Below are 22,403 nucleotides of genomic sequence, written 5' to 3'. Positions count from 1 at the left end.
TATTTTGGTTTTGGGGGTCTCCAACAACAGGTTGATATGCATGAAAGGTCAAAAAAACACTTGTTTAAGTCATTTTCTTATAATATGCATTAATTTTTACCATTATCCCAACGACTCCCATATGATTTGTTTGGTCTCAAACCCATAATGTGTAGGGATTGTTCCAATAAACCATTCTGTTGTGATTGGTCAACTGGTTTCAGTGTGAGACAGAGAGAAACGTGTGTGAAGTAGCACACACTGTAACAGTTACTGACAAAGTCCCTGTCAAAGTCTGACAAAGTCCCACACATATTAGTCTCTGCTGCTCTTTCCTTTAATAGCAAATGGCCGATGAATCTTGTGTTGCAGCGTAGTTTATTATATCAAAAATCTGAAAAATGACAGGAACAAACACAGCCCTAGGTTGGCTATACTGTGGTATTTTTGTGAAATAAAAGTTTTATTCCCTGCAGCTGAATCTACATCTCTCAATGATCATCATCTTCATGTCATGATCAATCCCATGTGCTCTGCTAGTGTCTAAAGGGAAAGCCGCCTTCACGTTTTACCGGAACCATGTATTGTATCGACAATGCGTTCAAGCAAATGATCCGAACCCAACATAATTCCTTTATTCAACTCTGAGTGGACTATTTTGTTAGAGAATCAATAGTTTAAAACACGGTGCATTTCAGATTTAAACTTCAGCTGGATGTTTTCATTCATCTAGAGATGTGTTACACACTGCATGGAAACTCATTTTTAAAAACCCATAATAGGGGCACTTTAAAATGTGAAATAAAGCAGAAAAGCATCTCAGAAAGTATTTTATAAAGCTGACAGTGCTTTAATTCAGTGCACATGAGGCGTAAGGAACTGCACTTTATCCTGTATTTTACATGGCTACTTGCTAAAAAAAAAAAAAAAAAAAAAAAAAAAACATTGTTCTGAGCCACAATTTTTTATTAAATCTTTAAAGTAAAGCTGACAGAAATAAAAACGGCTGAATGGAGCATACACTCAAATGTACAATATTATTCAGTCATAAGATGGCACCAAACAGTCAAAAACAGCGTCGTGACAACGTATTCCTGTGTTATTCAGCGGTTGTTATCTCAGAATAACATATCTTGGAATGTTGTGACTGACTCAATTCCAGACAGCTGTGTAATTATAGCCTATAAAACCAACAACGTGAACAAGCCTGTTCATTACACACTTACTGTATAACTTAATAAAGTACTCTGCCAGTCACACAAACATCCACATAACATTTGCTGCCGGTCACTCAAAGCTCATATCCATTTTGTTTGTAAATAGTCAGATATAAGAAGATGCCCTTCCAGCCATAACCCAGTACTGGGACTCTCATACACTACAGACAATTGTGTTTACCAAACTGACTTATTCTGCATGTCTTCGAACTGTGGGGGAAACCTGAGCACCTGGAGGAAACCCATACAAAGACGGGGAGAACATGCAGACTCCACACAGAAATGCCAACTGGCCCAGCCAGGACTTGAACCAGGGCCACTATAATATTATTATAGATGCAAAAACGATTCAAACTAAAGTCACCTACAGTTGAAGAATGGATTAATACAGTGCACACTATTTGTGTTATGAAAAAATGTCATTTTCATTAAAAACACAGACTGAATAGTTTTTTGGAGTAAATGGATTGAGTATATTTCACCAATTTGCCCGTATTTTTTTTTTATTACATATATTTTCTTCTTTAAAGGAAATTTGTAGCTCCCTGTGTTTTATTGTTTATAGATGTTGTTGTTAAAGGGAAAAAAATACAAAGCATACGCAAAATCTGTAAGTCTCTTTCTGTATAAGAATATGTAAATTATATATGTTTTTTTCTTTTGGAAACTCAAGAAAAAAATGGATATCGACAGTTTATTTGGGATTAAATTTGTTTTACATTTTTTTTGATAAAACAAAAATGTTTGATGGGTTAGTAATGACAGAAATATCATTTTTGTTGAACTATCCCCATATTTTAATGATAACACTGTAGCTCTCCATGTCATCTAGACACTATTAATTAGATGAATTAATTATTTTCTTCATGTTAGCAGCTTAAGAATTAGGACTAGAACTGAAATCCACAGTTCTTTTTGTTTCCCTTATGCGGCTGTGCTACTAGAACTGTTTACATTCCAGAAAGGAGATGTTTAAAAGAGCAACACATGCCGTGTTGATATGACAATTTGACATGATAAGCGTTTGTTATTGTGCTCTGTGAACAGTTCCCAATCTGCTGATCAGAAGTGAAGACTCTGACTCAATTCTCCTTAATTTCATGACAGAGTTCTCCTTTCAACCAAGCACAGGTGTCTGGCCAAGGGTTAGGAAAAGAAACGTCTAGACAGCAGACGGGGTGATGACAGAGTGAAGGGAGATTTCAGTTTTTGAGGATTAATCATAAAGGGTGCAAAGTTTGGATCTGAAGGGGGTGGGGAGAGAGATTGAACCCTGAGTTTCTCAGTCTACCCTATGACCTCATGAGAGGAGTGGCATCCCGGCATCATCTTTCTTTCATTCACTCACTCTCCTAACCCCATGCGCATGCTTAAAAGGGATTCAGAGACAGGCACTGGCTTCCAATCTCTGTTGGGTGAGCCTTTCGTCCAGAGCAGGAGCTGATTATTCTGTTCTCTCTGGCCGACAAGAGGAAACTCCAAGCTCTTTTCAAAAAAAGAAGATAAAAGAAACTAGACAGAAATGCCACAGAACGTGGTGCTGGATGGACCGGCCCCATGGGGATTTCGGCTTTCAGGAGGCAAAGATTTCAACCAGCCACTGACCATAACTCGGGTAAGTGAAAGCCTTTGGCTGCAGAGTTTGTGCCGCTCCACACATTCCACTCAGAGATAATGATGCTTTTGATGTGCTGGGCAACACTGCCGTGGGCATGAGAAACCAGTGGGTGGATCATAAAAAAACATTCCCAGGACCTCACTTTAGGATACAGTGAGAAAAAGTATTTTTAGAGACACAAGTTCAAACTGGCATTCATTTTTGGAAACATCCGTGGTTGTATGGGGAATCATTTCCCAATAGAGACTTTCAATGTTTGGTAAATTACACTTTTTATTTATGTCTTTATGTTGTGTGGTTTTACGAAGAAAAAAAATGCATGGGATACATTACCGGTCAAATTGAGGGTCCGTTTTTTATGTTTTTTAAAGAAAATTATTCTGTTCATCAAGGCGCCATTTATTAAATGTAAAAAAAAAAAAAAAAAAAATGTTTAATACTTATTAATATTTTAAACAAATGCTTTCTTATCATATGTAGTTTCAAATAAAATTATTACTCCAGACATTATTGCTTTTATTACTATTACCATTAATAATAATAATAATATTACTAATAATAATAAATATTAGAGTGATTTCTGAAGGATCATGTGATTCTGAAAACTGGAGTAACAAAGCTGAAAATTCACCTTTAAAATCACTGGAATAAATGATTCAATTAAATGATAAGCTACTTTTAAACAGTTATTTAATAGTGCAATAACATTTCACAATTGTACAATTTGAATCGTATTTCTGATTAAATAAATGCAGCCTTGGTGAGCAGGAGAAGCTCATTTTAAAACATTTAAAATTCCTACTGACCCTAATCTTTTGAGGAGTAGTGTACATACATTAAATAATGCATTAAAAATGATGGATGTAATGCTGTTCTTGTGAACTTTCTATTTGTTAAAGAAGGCAAACATGAACCACAAAAATATTAAGCAGCACAACTGTTTTCAACATGGATGATAATCTGTGAAAAAAAAAATGTTTCTTGAGAGCCTATTCAGCATATTAAGAACATTTCATCATGTGACACAAAAACTAAAGTTATGAATACTGAAAATCCAGCATTGCCATCAAAGAAGTAAATAAACCCTTTTTAACATAAGCTAAATAAAAAAATGTCTTGTACAGTTCGAATATTATTATTAAACTATTGGGATGTAAGATGTGCTGTAAAATCTATACAAAGCATCTGATTTAAAAACAGATTTTATTACTTTGATAACTCCTGCAGTAATAGTAAAACTAATAACATTACATATTTTATAATAACAGTGGTGTTTCCCAGTGATGGGTTGCAGCTGGAAGGGCAAAGTTGGCAGTTCTTCCCGCTTTGGTGACCCCTGATTAATAAAGGGACTAAGCTGAAGAGAAAATGAATGAATGAATAATAACAGTAGCACATTACCCTCTGTTGCACCATGCTGTTGATAAATTTGAAGATGAAGAATATTTACCTCATATCTTACTCACAATGTTCTATCTTAAGGCAATTTATAATCTTTGATTTTAAGTATAATTCGTATTCATTTGTATAATCATCGTCCAATAAGTGGTTAGGGTTGAGGTTTCGAGGGATGTCTCCCCTTTTAAAATCGTATTTTCATACAAATAAAATCGTTTTAATTCTTGTTAGCCACTTAATTAGCCACTTTTATGACATTACATAAAATAGTTACATTTCCTTTTGGGTTATCTGTTCCTGAAGTATAAACTAAATTAACTGCTAGATTTTATTTTCTTCCAGTTACTAACATGCACGCAAAAATGTCAGACACACACACACATACACTAGTCTGGCTCCGGAGGGGATCTCTACACCTGTCGTCTGAATGAATCACAAAGCTCTTAGTCCAACAATATTTCAAACAGCCTCTGAAGTCAGAACATTTGCAGTAACAGAAGAGGTCTAAGGTTAACTGAGCACTCACTGATATATGAAAGATGAACTGGGCAATCTCTTTCATTTAAGCAGTCAATGCAGTACAACCACAGGCCTCATATGCACTCATATGATTCCTAAATAGTCGGTGGATGATTGCGAAAGTCTCCCATTCTTATAGATGTAGTTTTAAACTTAACAAGAAGCAGGTACAATGTCATGCTACTGTAGATTTGTGTTCAGCAACAGCCGAGTTTATAAATGCTGAGGCTCTAAGTGTAAATCTATGAATTTCCCTGACACAAACACTGCGAACTGCATGCTTTATTTAACTTGTTCTGTAAGTCTGTCTCCTCTTAGGAAACCTGTTGGGAGGTTGACTGGGGAAATGCTGTGTATTGTAGAAACCGAACATATTGACTTTGTCTCATCCAGGACTGGGTCTAAACAGCTCTATTGCTCATAGGAACACATCTTTCCAAAGAGTGGTTTGTAGAAGTAAGATTAGTAGCTCAGCAGCTCTTTGATCATGAAATTCAAGTATAATCTTGGTGGAAAGCCATTTTTGACATTCACCATAAATTGTGCAAATCTGCGGCGCAGAACGGACAGGTCGTCGTAAAAATGTCTTCAGACTCTCTGATTAAAAGCAGAACAGTGAGTCTTACGAAATATGAAATACCCTAAAAAGAAAGGCAAAACGTGGTTGTACCATAGTACACAGAGATACTAGTGTCAGATGATATGTTATTGGAATCATTATCTTCTTGGAAGTTTTCGAAAACTACAATATAACCATTAACATTTTAAAAAGTATGTATTTTTACTGGTGTAGCAATGCTTTTTGGTCACATAAGTGAAACTGCCAGGTGAACTACTGTAGATGTGAAATCTCAGCTGAAACAAATGACATCATTCTTAAAATAAACCAATCAGGTTTATTTAACATTCCTAGCTAATGACGTCCCCGCAGTGTCCAAGTGAAAATGACACAAGGTTTGATTTCAAACAAAAAACACTCAAACCTAATTTAAATGGATTACAATGAGCACAGTTCTGACTTTGGTGTACGCCAGAACTTGAAAGCTAAATTTATCATGTATTTAAGCAAATAAAATAAAAAAAATTCTGTTGACTAATGCAGAATGTGTGTGGTTTCTTTGAATGACTGCCGTCTGTAATCATACAATCATTGATGCCAGCAAGGTGGTTCTTTTGTCATACTATGAGCCCTGATGTTCTTACTAGAGTAACATTAGCCTCCATCAATGTGGGCATGCCAGAACAGATGGGGCTTTTTATTAGAAGCCAAATCAGACAGTCTAAATGATACTGCTGAATTAAAAATGCAAACGAATGTTATATATTTATATCCAGTTGTTGAGCAGACTTTCATTCAAGGGGCACAGAACACTTATTACAGCCACATTCCCCCCGGAACAACTGAGCTTTAGTATTTTGCTTGAGGGCATCATGGCTGAGCATCAAACTTTTTTCTACTTCACCCACACACACACAAAAAAAGAAAATTCTGTAATGACTTACTGAGCCTAATTATCGTGTCCACTCACTTATATGATGGCAGTTTAAATTAAAGCAATAGTACACCTAAGAGTTTACATGTATTTTTATTTTTTTACATTTATGAATGTAGCCTACTATATAGAGAGATTAGATACAAAAACCTTTAAATGTCGTCTGAAATTTTCTTCTAAAATGATCATTCAGTAATTACAGAATGTTCAGTTATTTCATTTTTACGGCAAAGGATAAGTCATTTGAAGAAAATGTTCATTTTTGGGACGACACTTAGAGGTTTTTGCATCTGAACTCTTCATATTTTACTTGGGTAAAGTTTTTTTAGTTTTTCTTTTTTATATATTTATATTTATAAAAATGTATTTATTGTATTTACGTAAACAGAAAATCTCCATTTTGATCTGTTGTAAAAAAATATTTTAAAGGATCTAAGCAGATAAAATGTCTAAAAAAATAAATGCATGAAAATATGACTACAATGACTATGACTATAATATACTACTTTTTAAGGTCAACATGACATTACTTAAAGTTAAAAGTAAATTTAAGTTTACAGTTATAAACAACTTAATAATATTACATTTATACTTAAAAACCTAATGTCAGAATAATAGCAGTAATAATTGATTAATAATAGCTTATGATTTTAAACAAAGGCAAATCTCTGTAATATGTTGTGTATATTTCCATTTTTTGCCAAACTTTGCCTAGTTTTGTCTCATTTCCATGAAGTAAAACATGAAATAAATAAATAAATAAACAAACAAACAAACCCATAATAAACATACATTTACACACACTCATACACTATAGTCAATTTTAGCATACCCAATTCACCTGTACCACATGTCTTTGAACATGTGGTATAAAACGGCAGCAGAGGAAATCCACGCAAACATTCAGAGAACATGCAAACTCCACACAGAAATGCTAACTGACCCAGCCGAGGATCGAACCAGTGATCTTCTTGCTGTTAGGCGAACATGCTAACCACCCCGCCACCACATCTCCTAAAACAAGTAAAATAACATAAAATGAAATAAATATTGCTGTCAAAAAAGACTGAACACCACCAGGTTTAAAAAACTACTTATTTTAGTACAGAAAAAAACATATTTTTTGTACAATAGTATATGAAGTGTATATTTAAGTGTCTACATGGAAAAACATACCAATAAAGCACCTTTATTACAAACAGTCAAATTGCTGGTTTTGTTCTCAGTTTGTTGTATCAATTCTATATATATTTTTGGAAATAGATTTATATAGTGCAGTTAAAAATACAGACAAAACCACTAAAATGTTTTTTAGAATGTTCTTGGTTTCTATTTATTAATTTAATAGTTCTGCGAAAGAATTAAAGAAAAGCTAAATAAATATATGTTTTTAGGTCATCTATCTCTTTAATTTATTATGCCTGATGTAGCTCCATACATAATGCCTAATGTTCAGCATGCCTTTACATGCTTCCCTAGTGGGTTTATGTGTCACCTTGGGAATTTTCTGCACAGGTGCTGCATAGCTTACAAAACCCAAATAGTTATATTCGTGTTTCTGTTTATACTGGAGCTCGGCTACCAGTCACTCAATGGTTTCATCTTAGCTCATAGCTCCCTTTGTTTCCATGTATTAAACAGAGCGTCTTTGTTGTTGAGCCAAAGACATCACCCATTTGCTTGAGTAGTGTCAGAAGAACAATCTCAATTTCATTGTGTCCACTCTGAGTCATCTGGGTGCCTATTTCTTTACAGTCACTCTTGATTTTCTGAAGACAACTCGCTAATGGATATCTACAGGGAAAATACAGATTATTGAAATTTGTCCCCATAAGAGGGATAATGTAGATCACCAAAAGATGAAAATTCTGTTATCATTTTCTCAAAATCTGCTTTTTTGAAGTCTGATTGAGCTTTTTTCTCTGTTGAACACAAAATAAGTTATTTTGAAAAACGTTGGAAACCAGTAGCCATTAGCTATGTTTCTATCCATAGGTGCGAATTAGATTTATGTCAAAAACTGGAATATCACATAAATAAATAAAACATTTGGGAATAAAACAGTCTCCATCCAATGAGTCAAAGAGAACACAATCACCACTTCCACAGAATTTGCTGCGATAGAAAAAGCTAATGAAAGAACCCTTTTTTCTTATAAAATAAATCAGTTTCACATCAGAAGACAAGACAGAATGCAATGAATGCATGGTAGCTTTTGTTGCCCTGAGACTGCTCTTTGGGAGCACAGCCGCTCAAGACAAATGTGGGAGGTAATATTATTGAGCCACTTTGAAGATGGACTTTGGCTAGGGATTTTAGAGTGACCAAAACAACATTTCAGATGTTTTACGATGTGGTCTGTCCACTGGTTTGTCCATAAATGCCATCTCACTTGTCTATATTTGCTATCACATGATCGGTAAAAACAAAATCATATGATGTTTTTATGTGCACTGTCGGAATTTATTCGGTAAATGTGTTTCTATTGTAGTTTATGCACAATTTTACTTTATCTGATGAAACGTTTATCCTATACTCAGTTGTGCACTTACACTCACGCAAATTTTTTATCAGCCAATCACATGGCAGCACCTCAATGCATTTGAGCATGTAGACGGACTGCTGCAGTTCAAACCGAGCATCAGAATAGGGAGGAAAGGTGATTTAAGTGACTTTGAACATGGCATGGCTGTTCTACGGGGATTTTCACGTACCTAGGGTCTAGGGTTCACAGAGAATGGTCCGAAAAAGAGAACATATTCACTGAGTGGTATTTCTGTAGGCACAAATGCCTTGTTGATCCCAGAGGTCAGAGGAAAATGGCCAGACTGGTTCGAGCTGATAAAAAGGCAACAGTAACTCAAATAACCACTCGTTACAACCGAGGTATGCAGAAGAGCATCTCTGAATGCACAACATGGCAAACCTTGAGGCAGTTGGGCTACAGCAGCAAAAGACCACACCATGTTTCACAAGAAAGTGAGGGTACAATTTGCACATTCTCACCAAAATTGGACAATAAAACATTTGCCTGGTCTGATGAGTCTCAATTGTCGCGGCGTCCCCGACAACACCCTCATCACCTGCGCCCTCAGTTATATCTGCGCCTAGGGCGGCATAATAGAGAGGACGGAATCCACGACAGCTCCCTCACCACCCGCCCCCGGGTTTCACTTTCGGATTGAGGGCGGTGTGACTGTCTTTTGCTTAGAGCGGCAGTTCAGCTTGCTCCAGCCCTGTGTCCATCCCTTTATGACCACAATTCACCCATCTTCTGATTGCTACTTCCAGCAGGGTTACACACCATGTCATAAAGCGCAAATCATTTCAGACTGGTTTCTTGAACATGGGAATGCTTTCACTGTATTCAAATGGCCTCCACAGTCACCAGATCACAATCCAACAGAGCACCGCTGGGAAGCGGTGTAACGAGAGATTTGCATCATGAATGTACAGCTGACAAATCTGCAGCAACTGCGTGATGCTGTCATGTTAATATGAACCAAAATCTCTGAGGAATATTTCCAGTACTTTGTTGAATTTTTGCCACAAAATTTTAACGCATTTCTACATGCAAAAGTGGGTCCAACCCAGTACAAGGTGTACCCAATAAAGCGGCTGGTGAGTGTAGGTTTTGTTATCCAGACTTTCAAAGTTCATAAGCATGTTTGCTATTTCATTAAGCATTTTTATGTGATTTTACAAAATGTACTTAAAAATAGGTGAATTGAAACAGTATTGACTTCTATGGCTTTTATTATATTTTTGGCCTAATTTGGCTGTAAATGAGTATAAGCAATGTTGATGGTTGGTGGTTAATTCCACTGTGGCCCCTGATTAATAAAAGAATTAAGCCGAAAATGAATGAATTACTATATACCTGAATAATGTTTGAAAACTCAGAAAACAATAAAAAAAAGAAACTGTTTATTTCAGTTGTATCATTTTCTTTATTGTATTAACGTGAACTTGTGGATTGTTTATTAAATTTAATGCCCAACAGAATCCTCTCATTCCATCTAATATTATAAATTCTTTCCAAATAGAGATTCAAGTCATCTGATGAAATTGGATTCTTATTCAAATACATATCGCAGAATAACAAAATATGGCAATGTTAAACTTTTCCAATATCAAGCAGCCCTGTTTAACATCATCTAAATGTATTTTAAGATGAAGGCACATGTGGACAAATGTGACAGTTTTGTTGTGTACTCAAATATGACAGTAAATGAGATATTACACCATGACTGTATTTAATAAGAAACAGGCTGAATCACTGCTAGCTTCATCAGTCAATAAATTATGCATTTCAATTATGCATAAAACATCACAAATCTTCATGACATTAAAACACTGATGACGGAAAACTAAAACCCCCTGGTCTTAAACAACTGTCATGACTTGACCTGGTATAAATCTTATTTCTCTCTTGAGAGGCAAGACTTAACTAGAAGAAGGTCAGCGGATCTAACAGAGCAGCTGAGTCAGGAGACGGGTAGAGCGGAGAGAGACGAGGCGATGAGATAAATGACTAGGGGGATGAGGAGAATACCTCAAAAAATGAGCCCGGCAGCGATGAGAGGAATAAGGTATGATGTCAGACTCCATTAATGAAAGAGAGGATGATTGAAGGAACACCGGGCAGCAGGGTAAATGCCAGAACAGTCAGATCATCAGCCGCCAATAGGCTTGACTGTGTTCCCCAGGAGGACGATACCAGGACTTGACTGACACATCCACGAGGTGCTATTTTTAGCCCACTTGTAAACCAGCGTGGGTCAACAGATTGTTTCTATCCCAGTCACTTGCTGTTTTTGTCTAAACTGTTCCATGGTTTGCTGCTGTTAAGTAGTGGCTCTGAAAAAATTTCACATCTGATTATATTAATTTTTTAGAAAATTTATCCAAAGCAATGTATATAAAATTTAGACCTGTGCCCAGAGTTGAATACATTTGAAACAATTGGCATTAATAATGATTTTTTTTTGTAAACTGTATTTGTATGTGCTAAAACTTAAAAATAACAGCACTTGTACCGCATCTTAACCCTTCACCCTTGTGTATTACTCTGCCCACATACAGCTTCAGTACAAGCACAGGACACTCTACAGTTTGACAAATATTGCTGCTGTTGGACAACATAATGTACTTTTGAGGCTTTTTTAGGCAAGAATGTAGTTGTTTAGACTGAAACTATGCAGTTTATTTATGAGGATAGTGCCTGTTTGAAAAAAAATAAAAAATTCGGAGAGAGCACATTGGCGTCCATCAGCCTTCATTGAGTAGAGCAAAGATGGTTGATGTTGTCCATCCACAAGATGGCAACAGAGACTGTGTAATAATATTTTTTTTTATATACACGATTGTCGTTGTCAACTGTTGTATACATGCAATATCACTCGTGCTACTCATGTGATATAGCTCACACACACACACACACACACACACACACACACACACACACACACACACACACACACACACACACACACACATATATATATATATATACACTGTATTTTCTGTTCATTTACAGTTGTGAATTGCATTATAGCACTTTTATCTCTGCTCTGTCCATTTTTGATTTTGAAAATGCAACTTTGCAGTTGTGTTTTTTATTTATATTTTGTCATTTAATACAAGACATTTATTAATAAATAATATATAGTGACCTATATTTGTAAAAAAAACAAAAAAAAAAACAGAAAAAGTACTTGCAGCTTATTACCAGTTTTTTTTTTTCAAACATTTATCATCAAAAGCTTGTCATATGCTTGTAAATGACATATTCAGTCTATATGCAGGTGCCAGTATTAAATAATAATGTTAAAACAATGTTTTTTTTTTTTTTTACATACTCAGACCCGTAGCCAGGGGGGGGTTCAAGTGGTAAGAAAGACCCACCCTCACTGACAAGGGTCCAGAACTTGTTCAATATATAAGTTCATTTGTCCTATTTTGACTGCTATGCCATTATAAATAGTGAATATAATCTATCAAAAACCCATCAAATGAAAATTTATTTACATGCATTTGTTATCTCTGAATTTTCAAATGTACTTTTTTTACGAGAGGCTGGAAAATTGTGAAACTCTAAATTATTGTTATTATTATTATTTAAATTGCCAAATTCTGAATGAGGAAAGTTAAATGTGCTAACCAGTTTGTTATTTATAATTTGCCCAACAAATGACAATAGGCTAGTTTTTAATTGAAACCTTTTTTTTAATGATATATGATGTAATAAATTTGTGTTTTAATTTAAATGTTTTTCATATTTTTTTTTATTCTAAATTTAGGAAATATTTTTGTTAAATCAAAAAATGTGGTTATGATGACACTCCGACAAGCTAATCCAGCTAAAAAAAAAGTGCATAAAATTCATTTAAATCTCATAATAAAATAAAAAAGTAAGGTGTATAATTGCAAAAAGGTCCACTTTAAAAAAAAAAAAAAAAAAAAAAAAAAAGAACCATCCCTTTCACCAAGCTGGCTCAGGTCTGATATTGAACCACATAATGTTTCTTTACACATCCCCAACTATTGAACTGGCATGGTGTTCAAAGTAAGTCGCTTTGATAAAAGCGTCTGCTAAATGACTAAATGTAAATGTTTTGCAAGCAGTGATGGAGAAATTACTTAGAAACTGTAGTCTGATTACAAGTTACAGAGTACAGAAACTAGCAATAAGTAATTTACAAGTAATCCAAGAGTAGTCAGAATACATTACCTCAAATAACAAACAAGCAACAATTAAAATGTATTTCTCAATGAATAATTAAAGAGATTCTTAAAATTATATATCTAATTTATCCAGTAACGAAGCCCAGTTTATATATTGTATCATTTATTTATTGGCATTTTTGGAATGAGAGGAATGATGGGTTCGGGAAAGGTCTACAAACTGGGACTTGAACCATGCTATTTGACAGAACACTGCCCACAATATGTCATAATTTTATAATATAGTAAATTCTTTTTTAAAATGTTATTGTCTATTCAGAATTATACAGCTCTAATGTGATTACCTAGGCTAAACTATATGACACATTGTGAAAAGTTGGAACACATAAAATAAGCAATATGCAGAATAAATTAATTACAAATTTTGAATCTGACTATATAATCCAGATTACCGGTGACAGTTACTACCCAGCAGCGTTTGCAGGTACTTCAACTTATTCTACAAACCCCAACTAAACAGTCTACTAACGGCTGAGTATCCATTCTCAAGCAGTTGTGGAGTTAGCAACAGTCAACAGAATATCTAAACAGGCCCAACAAAATAAACTCTAATCCTTGTTTCCTCAGGTGACTCCGGGCAGTAAAGCATCTCGGGTCAACCTGTGTCCTGGAGACATCATTCTGTCCATCCAGGGAGTGTCTACAGACGGCATGACTCACGCTGAAGCCCAGAACAACATCAAAGACTCAACCAATCAGCTTTTCCTCAAGATAGAGAGGTACCATGAGCTTTTCTCATTAAAGGATAGCGTTACCAACAGCACCAAGCAGCTTTCAACAACTTTATATCATGTTCTCTCACCTCCTTTTAAAGTTACAGCCAGAGGGAGGACTGTTACTGTAGGTGGTGTCCCAAAAGAATTTGTCTTTACCCCTTGTCTATTACCCGTTGCCCACAGAGCCTTATTTATGACGACAGTGAACGTATCTTTCTCAGTGATTAATACCCTCCCATAAACCATCTGGCTTGTACATGCCAGGCAGTTGACGCTACTTTACTATCTAGAAGTCATGGCTCTGTTGCACAGTAATGACCCCCCTCAGTGCCTTTAGATCTTTTTTTTTATGATTTCGCAGGGGGTAAAAGCGGAGCGTCTAACTGTGTGCAATAAATGTGTTGCAGGCCTGAAACAAAAATCTGGTCACCTCAGGTTATTGAAGAGGGGAAGGTGAACCCATTCAAAATCAATTTGGAGGCAGAGAAGCAAGTGAGTGTAACAAATGTACAGCTCTTTATTTTTATCTGCTTATAGGCAGCAAGAAATGGATAATAGAAGATTTTTTTTTCTAGAAACATTAAAGTGCATGAGGCATGTTAAAGGGATACTCCATCAAAAATATTTGATACTCTCATCATTTATGTACCCTCGGGCTGCCTCATAAGTACAATACTTATTTTCTTTTTTAAAGTGCACAGATTTAAAGACAAATAGTGAATTTGAATCTACAAAAAAACAGGTGAATGGAACCCTTAAAGCGAAAGCTTCAAAAATCTGGAATCAGTAGGTTATGAACAAAATAATGCACTCCAGAGTACACTACCTGACAAAAGTCTCGTCGACTACTAAAGTTTTAGGAACAACAAATAATAACTTCTAATTGATCATTTTGTATCAGAAGTGGCTTATATGAAAGACAAAAACCTCTTGATTAGACTTATTTTACCACAATAAAATAATATCATGCCTTGATTTTTAATTATTTAAATAGGACAGTAAGGTCTGACTTTGCTTAGACAAAATCTTGTCACATAAAGAAATAATGTACAGTATAGAATATAAAGTCATGGTGCAGTGGAAAAAGAATTAATTTTGTGTATGACTCTCACGAGCTTGGGCGACTGCATCCATACATCTCTGCAATGACTCAAATAACTTATTAATGAAGTCATCTGAAATGGCAAAGAAAGCGTCTAAGCAGGACTCCCAGAGTTCATCAAGATTCTTTGGATTCATCTTCAGTGCCTGCTCCTTCATCTTACCCCAGACATGCTCAATAATGTTCAAGTCTGGTGACTGGGCTGGCCAATCCTAAAGCACCTTGACCTTATTTGTTTTCAGTAAACGTTGACGTGGAGGCTAAAGTATGAGAAGGAGTGCTATCCTGCTGAAGAATTTGCCCTGTCATGTGGTTTATAAAGTAATGGGCAGCACAAATGTCTTGATACCTCAGGCTGTTGATGTTGCCATCCACTCTGCATATATTTTGCACCCCCTCATACTAAATTTAACCGCAAACCATGAATTTCTCTCCATCTAACTTGACTGATGTCTATGAGAATCTTGGGTCCTTGCAGGTTCCAACAGGTCTTCTGCAGTATTTGTGATGATTGGGATGCAGTTCAACAGATGATTCCTCAGAAAACCTTCTGCCACTTTTCCAAATGATCACCTAGAAGTCAAGTTATTATTTGTTGTTCTTAGAACTGGGATCGACGACACGACTTTTGTCAGGTAGTGTAGACTTTGCTTGACGTGGTCTGGGAAATAATGGTTTAAAATTAAGGCTTAAAAAGTAGTACAGAAAAATATACAGTACAACGCAGATTTTCTTCCTAATTCCACCTATCATTTTGCTTTAGAAGATATTAATTTATTAACTGGGAACTTGTAGGATTCAATTATATCAATCAGCTGTGGTTTTTGAGGCATTCTGCAGTATATCCACCTAATATGGACTTAACAAATATAGACTATTGTTCAAAAAATATATATTTTTTTTAAATCTAGAAAATGCTAACTTTTGAAGGTTCCCAATTTGCTTTTTTTTTGTTTTAAATACCATTATGAGTATGGTGTAAACTACTAAAAGCTACACCATTTACTCAATCTAATGAGGAAAACACAACTGCAGAACAACATATCAATCTGCACAGGTGCATAGTGTTTCTCTAAAAAGTAACCTTACCAAATGTTGGTCTATTATGTCTATTATTATAACAGCTTATATATAACAAAATTAATTTTATATATATATATATATATATATATATATATATATATATATATATATATATATATATATATATATATATATATATATATATATATGTAATATTATATAAATGTTAATAGAATTTAACATACTTTTTTAGTATATTGTTGATGTGTAAACAATGGGAGAATTTGCATGATTATATGGAGTGTCTCTTTAAAGATTGTGCAAAGCTACCCATTTTTGTTTGCCTGAAGTAGTTTTGTCCTTGTTCAACATGATATTACTTAAAAAAAAACACTCTTTTAAAAAAGTACTACAATCTTTTGTAAATAAGGTCATCACTGGTTTACAGTATGTGCAGTGTGCACACATTAAAAAAAGTAGATGTCCCTTTTTTACCATAAGATTTATTCCACAACAGCAAAGGCCAATTGACCAAAAATAGCGTAACAGTTTTAAAAACTTTTATAATTGTGCGTGTACAGTAGCATCTTAACGAAAGGACATATCTGGATAATGTGGTATGGAAATGCAGTGTTTGTGTGGGGCTTTAAGTATGTAGTGTGTCCATCTGTCCTACACATGCAGGAGTATAAACCTATTGGCACAGGTCATAACAGAAGAGCACAGCCCTTTGTGGCTGCCGCCAGTCTGGATGACAAAACACAGGTGGTGAGCTCCACCTACAACACTCCCATAGGCCTCTACTCTCAAGATAACATCCAGGACGCCCTGCAAGGACAGATCCGAGGTCTGGTGCATGAAAAGCCTGAGGGGTGAGTGCCAACTTGGATCACCCCGACCATATGGAATAAGATAGTTCCCTCTGCTTGCTGGACCGGCTTCCCACTAAACACTAACCCTCACACTGGCCATCCAGAAATCCTCACAAGTCTTCCTGCCGCCCCAATAAAAGCATATTGGATTTAATATGATGAGAAATTATGTTAATTGCTTTCTGTTAGCGATAAGAAAGGCCAAGCTCTTGTTTAATAGCTAAGCACTACAGCATTAGCAGAGCAAATATGCATTGGGCCTGCAGTGTTGGACCTTGGAGGATTTCTGCTCCTCTACCTTTCACCTCTAACTGTCAGTTAACATCTTCATTCTTATGTCTTACAGGACATTGATTACTTCGAACACAAGTTTAATGTCAGACCAAAGCCCTTCACATCTGCAAGCCAAAGGAGGTCATTAGATAAAAGCATTCACAGTATTACACTTTTCAAAAGCAAAAGACTAGCATGGAATGAAGCTACATGTACATCTCTAACAACTTTGTCCATTCTTTTCTGTCTTGTCTGTCCTTTTCTGTGGTCTTTCTGATTTGATTGCTTCCTGGTTTGGTACCTGATGGCTATTATACATTGACCTTACTCAACTCCAGTGACAGTACATCTCAGACGCTGATGGGAAATGTAGCTCAGATGGCTGGCACCCCATCGACAGCTCATTCTGTACAGTATAACTCCCCCGTTGCATTATACTCGGCAGACAATGTATCAAATACATTGCAGCAGGCTCAGATGTCCACTGTAGTCAGGCAGGCATCGCCCAGGTAACCAGAGCTTTGTTTCCATTACACTTGCTTTACCTCCTAGCTTGTCCTGATACAGCAAATATACATGAATTAGCACTGATAGATTGAAGAAGTGGTTTAACAGAATTGTGACAAACTGACACTTCCCTTACTGTAAAAAGCTATTAGTTTGCTTTACTTAAAAAGTGAGTAAATTCACAGGTTATAAAGCAATTAGTTGAATGTACTTAAAAAAGTAAGTAAACTGTTATCTTAAAATTATTAAGTAAATTAATTACATGCATAATTATAAAAATGAAGTTCCCTCAACTCAACCATCCCAAGTTTTAATGGACTTACTCACTTTTTAAATCAATGGTCTCAAACTCAATTCCTAGAGGGCCACAGCTCTGCATAGTTTAGCTTTAGCCACCTCCAAATCACACCTGCTTAATAGTCTCTACTAGTCTTCAACACCTTGATTAGTTGGATCAGCTGTGTTTGATTAGGGTTGGAGCAAAGCTGTGCAAAGATATCTTCCTGCCCCATTTGGAAACATCAGTTATTACTTAAAGTGAAATGAAAAGTACTCATAAAATTATAGGGCCCTATGAAAACTATTTTATTCATTTTCTTTTAGTCCCTTTAATAACCCAAGGTTGCCACAGTGGAATGAACCGCCAACATATTCAGTACATGTTTCACGCAGCTGATGCCCTTCCAGCCGCAACCTATCTCTGGGAAACATCCATACATACCCATTCACACTTATACAGTACGGACAATTTAGCCTACCCAATTCACCTGTACCGGATGTCTTTGGACTGTGGGGGAAATCGGAGCACCCGGAGGAAACCCAAGTGAACGCAGGGAGAACATGCAAACTCCACACAGAAACGCCAACTGACCCAGCCGACTGCGCCACTGTGTAACCCTGAAATCCATTTTATTTTTTCACAAATTCTGTTGTATTTATTTCCCATTTTCTTTTTTTTGACTTTATAAAAGGTGGTCAAGAGAGCTTAAACGCACTTAAGAAAACAAATAAATACAGGAAAACACTAACAAATTAAGAAAAGTGTCAAATTGACAACATACACCTTCAAATTCTCACAACACATGCAAATACAGAAACATACTGCAAGTAGCACAAACCACAACGAGTATGTGTTGATGGATCCCAAAAACAGCTGCTTCCTGTTCCTTTCATTACAAAAATCTGTATTTTGCAGAAAATATTTGTGCACAATGGAGGAATTCCTTGTGCTTTTTTGACTTATTTATAATATTATTAACACTTTTTAGGGCTCAGCTTTTACACTTATCAGATTAGCACATTTTTTTTCGTTGTTCTGTTGCAAAAAAAAAAAAAAAAAGCTATTTATTTTTCCTGTATGTTTAATTTCTGTCTTAAAAATGACAGCATGAACCAAGAGAACCAAATCCCAAATCTGAACATACCTCAATATCCATAACATGACCTCCTGAACACTATTAGACTGTTAAAGTTTGAGGATGTATATAGCTAGAACACTGATCTTTCACCTTATGGCCTCTTATTTGTTTTCAGCTCTAAACCGCTGACGTCTATTGAAGACTCCCATGTATACCGTATGCTCCAAGATGCCAACGAGCAGCCACATGAACCACGTCAGTCTGGATCATTTAAGGCCCTGCAAGACTATGTGGAGAGTGATGGTGAGCCGCTTTTATCAATCACACTAGCCTTTACAAGGGAGCAAGGTTGGCTTCATGAGACAGAGGTTACAGATAGAAGCATAATGAAGTCATCACAGTTGAAATGTCAGCTTTTTTGTTGTGAATTACCAGTAATTGATGAGTAATCATTTTTACAGGCTCATTTTTACAGGCTTAATTTGAGCAATCCTCAGCAATCCTGCTAATGACATCAGTCAACCTGCCATTCTCTTGATCGTCTGCATTCAGATAAGTTTATATGAGGGTGCATTTCAAATTCCCAAAGTGAATCTGAGGGTTTTTCCTTTATTTTCCTGACAGGCACAAGGCCCATGGTGACTAGAAGTGTAAAAGCTCCAGTGACAAAGCCCCAAGCCGCCACTTCTTCACTGCAGAAGCTGCCTCTCTGTGATAAATGTGGCACAGGCATTGTGTGAGTACAGCATTCAGCATGAGTCCGCACAGATGGTGTCTTCATTGAGAATATATCACCAGTTTTCATGAAACACACTGAATTGTGTTCACGCATTTTGACAACTTCATTAAATTAAACCTTTTTTTTATCCTCCAATGGGCTCGCAGAGGAACGGTGGTGAAAGCTCGGGACAAGTACCGCCATCCAGCCTGTTTTGTGTGCTCAGACTGCGGCATGAACTTGAAGCAGAAGGGCTACTTCTTTGTGGATGGACAGATGTACTGTGAAGCCCATGCTCGAATGAGGATGACCCCACCAGAGGGACATGATCTAGTTACAGTGTATCCTACTGCTTAGACTGATGCCAAAACTCAGACCTCACGCAAATGACAGCTGAAATCAGAGAGTTGGTAATTCATAGCTACTTCTTGAAGTTTTGTTAAAATCACAAATCTGGTTAGTAAGTGGGCATTTGTACACAAGAACAATGCACTAAATGATGAATGGTTTTTCGTTTGTGTTTTTAAAAAGGTTGTATATACAAACCCAAATAAAATAAAGTTGGGACAGTATAGAAAACGTAAAATAATAAAAGGAAAGTAGTAGGGATGTTCCAATCAGATTTAACAATCAAGTAATAAATATCATAAATTCTTCACCTCTTGCAATTCCAAGTTTTCATATATCACAGTTTGCTATGGCAATGTTGTCATCATCAACTTTATAATACCTCCAGACCACAGACATACTCGCGCTTTCCGCTTCAAGATGCTTTCGTGTTCTACTTTGCCGGCATTGAATCATTAGCGTCTCTGCAACAAAGTGATGTCAAGCTGCACACGTTGCTGTTTCTGTGTGAAGTCAGGAATGAGGTCTAACTCTGTGCCACCGCATACCTATAGACGTGTTAAAAAATAATAAGAATATATATGTATACATATATATTCAAGTCCTGATTGGGAGGTAACGTCTGAGTCTGAAATTGCGTGATCAAGCAGATGTCGGTTCTTGTGGTCATATCTGGACATCCCAAGAAATAGGTATTTCTCAATTTACTTTGACTTGTATTTTAATGTAAAACCACTATCTGCACACATTACAAAGTCCGGGCTGCAGAAAAAGAGGATACTGGCCCGCCTGCAGCCCTGACCTGTCTCTAATAGAGAATGTGTGGCACATTGTGCGATGTGAAAAAATGCGCCAACGAAGACCTCTTAAGTTTGTCTACCTAAAGACTTGTTTATAGGATGAAAGGGACAAATTTACACCTGAAGCACTTCCTCACTTGGTGTCTTCAGTCCCTAAACGTCTTTTAAGTGTTGTGAAAAGAAATGGCAAAAAAAAAAAGAAATTACAAAGTGCTAAATGCTTTACTGTTCCAACTTTTTTTGAAATTCATTGCAAGAACCAAAATTGGAATACTGGTTTATTTTGAAAAAAAAAAATAAAATAAATAAATAAGCAAATAAATAAATATCACACAGAACACATTAAATAATGTTTGTTGTATTGTCTACAATGAAATACAAGTCAAAGTAAATTTAGAAGATCACTACTTTATTTTTTTCATCTGTTTTCCAAACTGTCCCAATTTTTTATTTTTTTTTGTCAAAACGCTCCTTGTTCACATGAATCTACAAAAACAATTAAAAATATTAAATTCTGCATACTAGGCCAGCATCTGGCTGAACAGAAACACTACAGGTACACACCTGAACACGTATGGTTCTGTTATTTGCCATCATTATTTTGGTTGCCAAGTTCTCATACTCCAAATTTATGTAGTTTACTATACATGTTGTTATAATTATATTGTTATAATTTAAAAAAAGGCAATTTAAGACATGTTTAAAACTGTTTTAGTCTCTAAAAGTGCACAAGAATGGCTAAAGCAACTAAAAGGTTTTTCATTTTTACTTGAAAATGATAAGTACTGTAAATAGACCCCCTAAATCTGAATTCAAAACAAAAGGTGTTGTAAGGGCAATGAAGGCTACTTAATTGATATCCTACACACCTTACATTACTGGTATAAACATGTTTGAAACTTATGATCACTTGTCTTCAGATTTCATCGCAACCCTTCCCAACTGCAAACATGAAAATAATATTAATAAAAACGAGTGTGCAAAAAGCAAATGAAATTTAGGAGGGAAACTGATGTTTACCTTAATTTTTATTTTGGTGCAATTCAGAGAAGAATAACCTGAAAGCATTTGGTACGCTTTCTCATAATTTATTCCAGAACAATCACAAATGAAAAGAGTGTGCAGCAAATAACTGCTCTGCTCTGCTCTGCTATTTTAAATCATTTTAAAGGATTTAGCACTGATCAGTGCTGATCCAATGACAAAAATATATATTTGTACCTAGTCGTTGTTGAGAAGCCATTACACTCATATTTCTTACATATTAGGAATATATGCAGATACAATTTCAACAAACACTGTTGCTGTAATTTTCAAGAATTCTGTCCATATATGCACAGATGGTAATATTGCTTTCAATACAGTTTCGCACATGCCTTCATTTGCTATTCATCCTGGGAGAATTTCCAGAATAGTCTTTCTTTAAAAAGTAAACCCCTTTTCAGTTAAAATAGCTTTTTGCAATGTAAAAACCAATATATAACACATTCATTCACCTGGAGACATGACAGGATCTCAAAAGGACATCACAGACGGGATTCGATTGTAGTTTGTGGAGTTCACAGCCCTGTAAAATAAAGTGATATAACAGTGAGACTGAAGTGTCTTTCCTGGTGGAATTTCATCAGCTGATATTAGTGATTATTATATTATTATTATTATGGAAAGCAATTAGCTCTGTTCAGAGTGCAATACGGGTGTCTTGATGCCGGTTC

General features: G+C 35.8%; 2 protein-coding genes across 41 annotated transcripts in view; one reads left to right on the top strand and one right to left on the bottom strand.

Moving 5' to 3' along the window:
* cfap96 (cilia and flagella associated protein 96) overlaps positions 1–22,403 on the bottom strand; it is a 55,715-nt gene that overhangs the window by 28,404 nt on the left and 4,908 nt on the right. For 14 of the 35 annotated variants that reach the window (XM_087280826.1, XM_087280840.1, XM_087280830.1 and 11 more), the window contains one exon: positions 22,185–22,255. In XM_087280826.1, the coding sequence (XP_087136952.1) occupies positions 22,204–22,255 (52 nt within the window). In that variant the 3' untranslated portion in view covers positions 22,185–22,203. 35 annotated transcript variants of the gene reach the window in all.
* Positions 2,580–22,282, top strand: pdlim3b (PDZ and LIM domain 3b). 6 transcript variants are annotated; one of them, XR_015506837.1, is made up of 9 exons: positions 2,580–2,811; positions 13,539–13,690; positions 14,095–14,179; positions 16,497–16,684; positions 17,031–17,098; positions 17,296–17,466; positions 18,998–19,125; positions 19,447–19,558; positions 19,708–22,282. XR_015506837.1 is itself a non-coding variant. In XM_087280582.1 (8 exons), the coding sequence occupies exons 1-8, from the start codon at positions 2,719–2,721 to the stop codon at positions 19,895–19,897; spliced, it is 999 nt and encodes a 332-aa protein (XP_087136708.1). In that variant the 5' UTR covers positions 2,580–2,718; the 3' UTR covers positions 19,898–22,282.

This window comes from Danio rerio, chromosome 14 (genome assembly GCF_052040795.2).
Source record: "Danio rerio strain M-AB ecotype USA chromosome 14, GRCz13ab, whole genome shotgun sequence".
In the NCBI taxonomy this organism is placed as follows: domain Eukaryota; kingdom Metazoa; phylum Chordata; class Actinopteri; order Cypriniformes; family Danionidae; genus Danio; species Danio rerio.
Note: the sequence above shows the minus strand (reverse complement) of the source record. Positions and strands in the feature narration are given on the sequence as shown.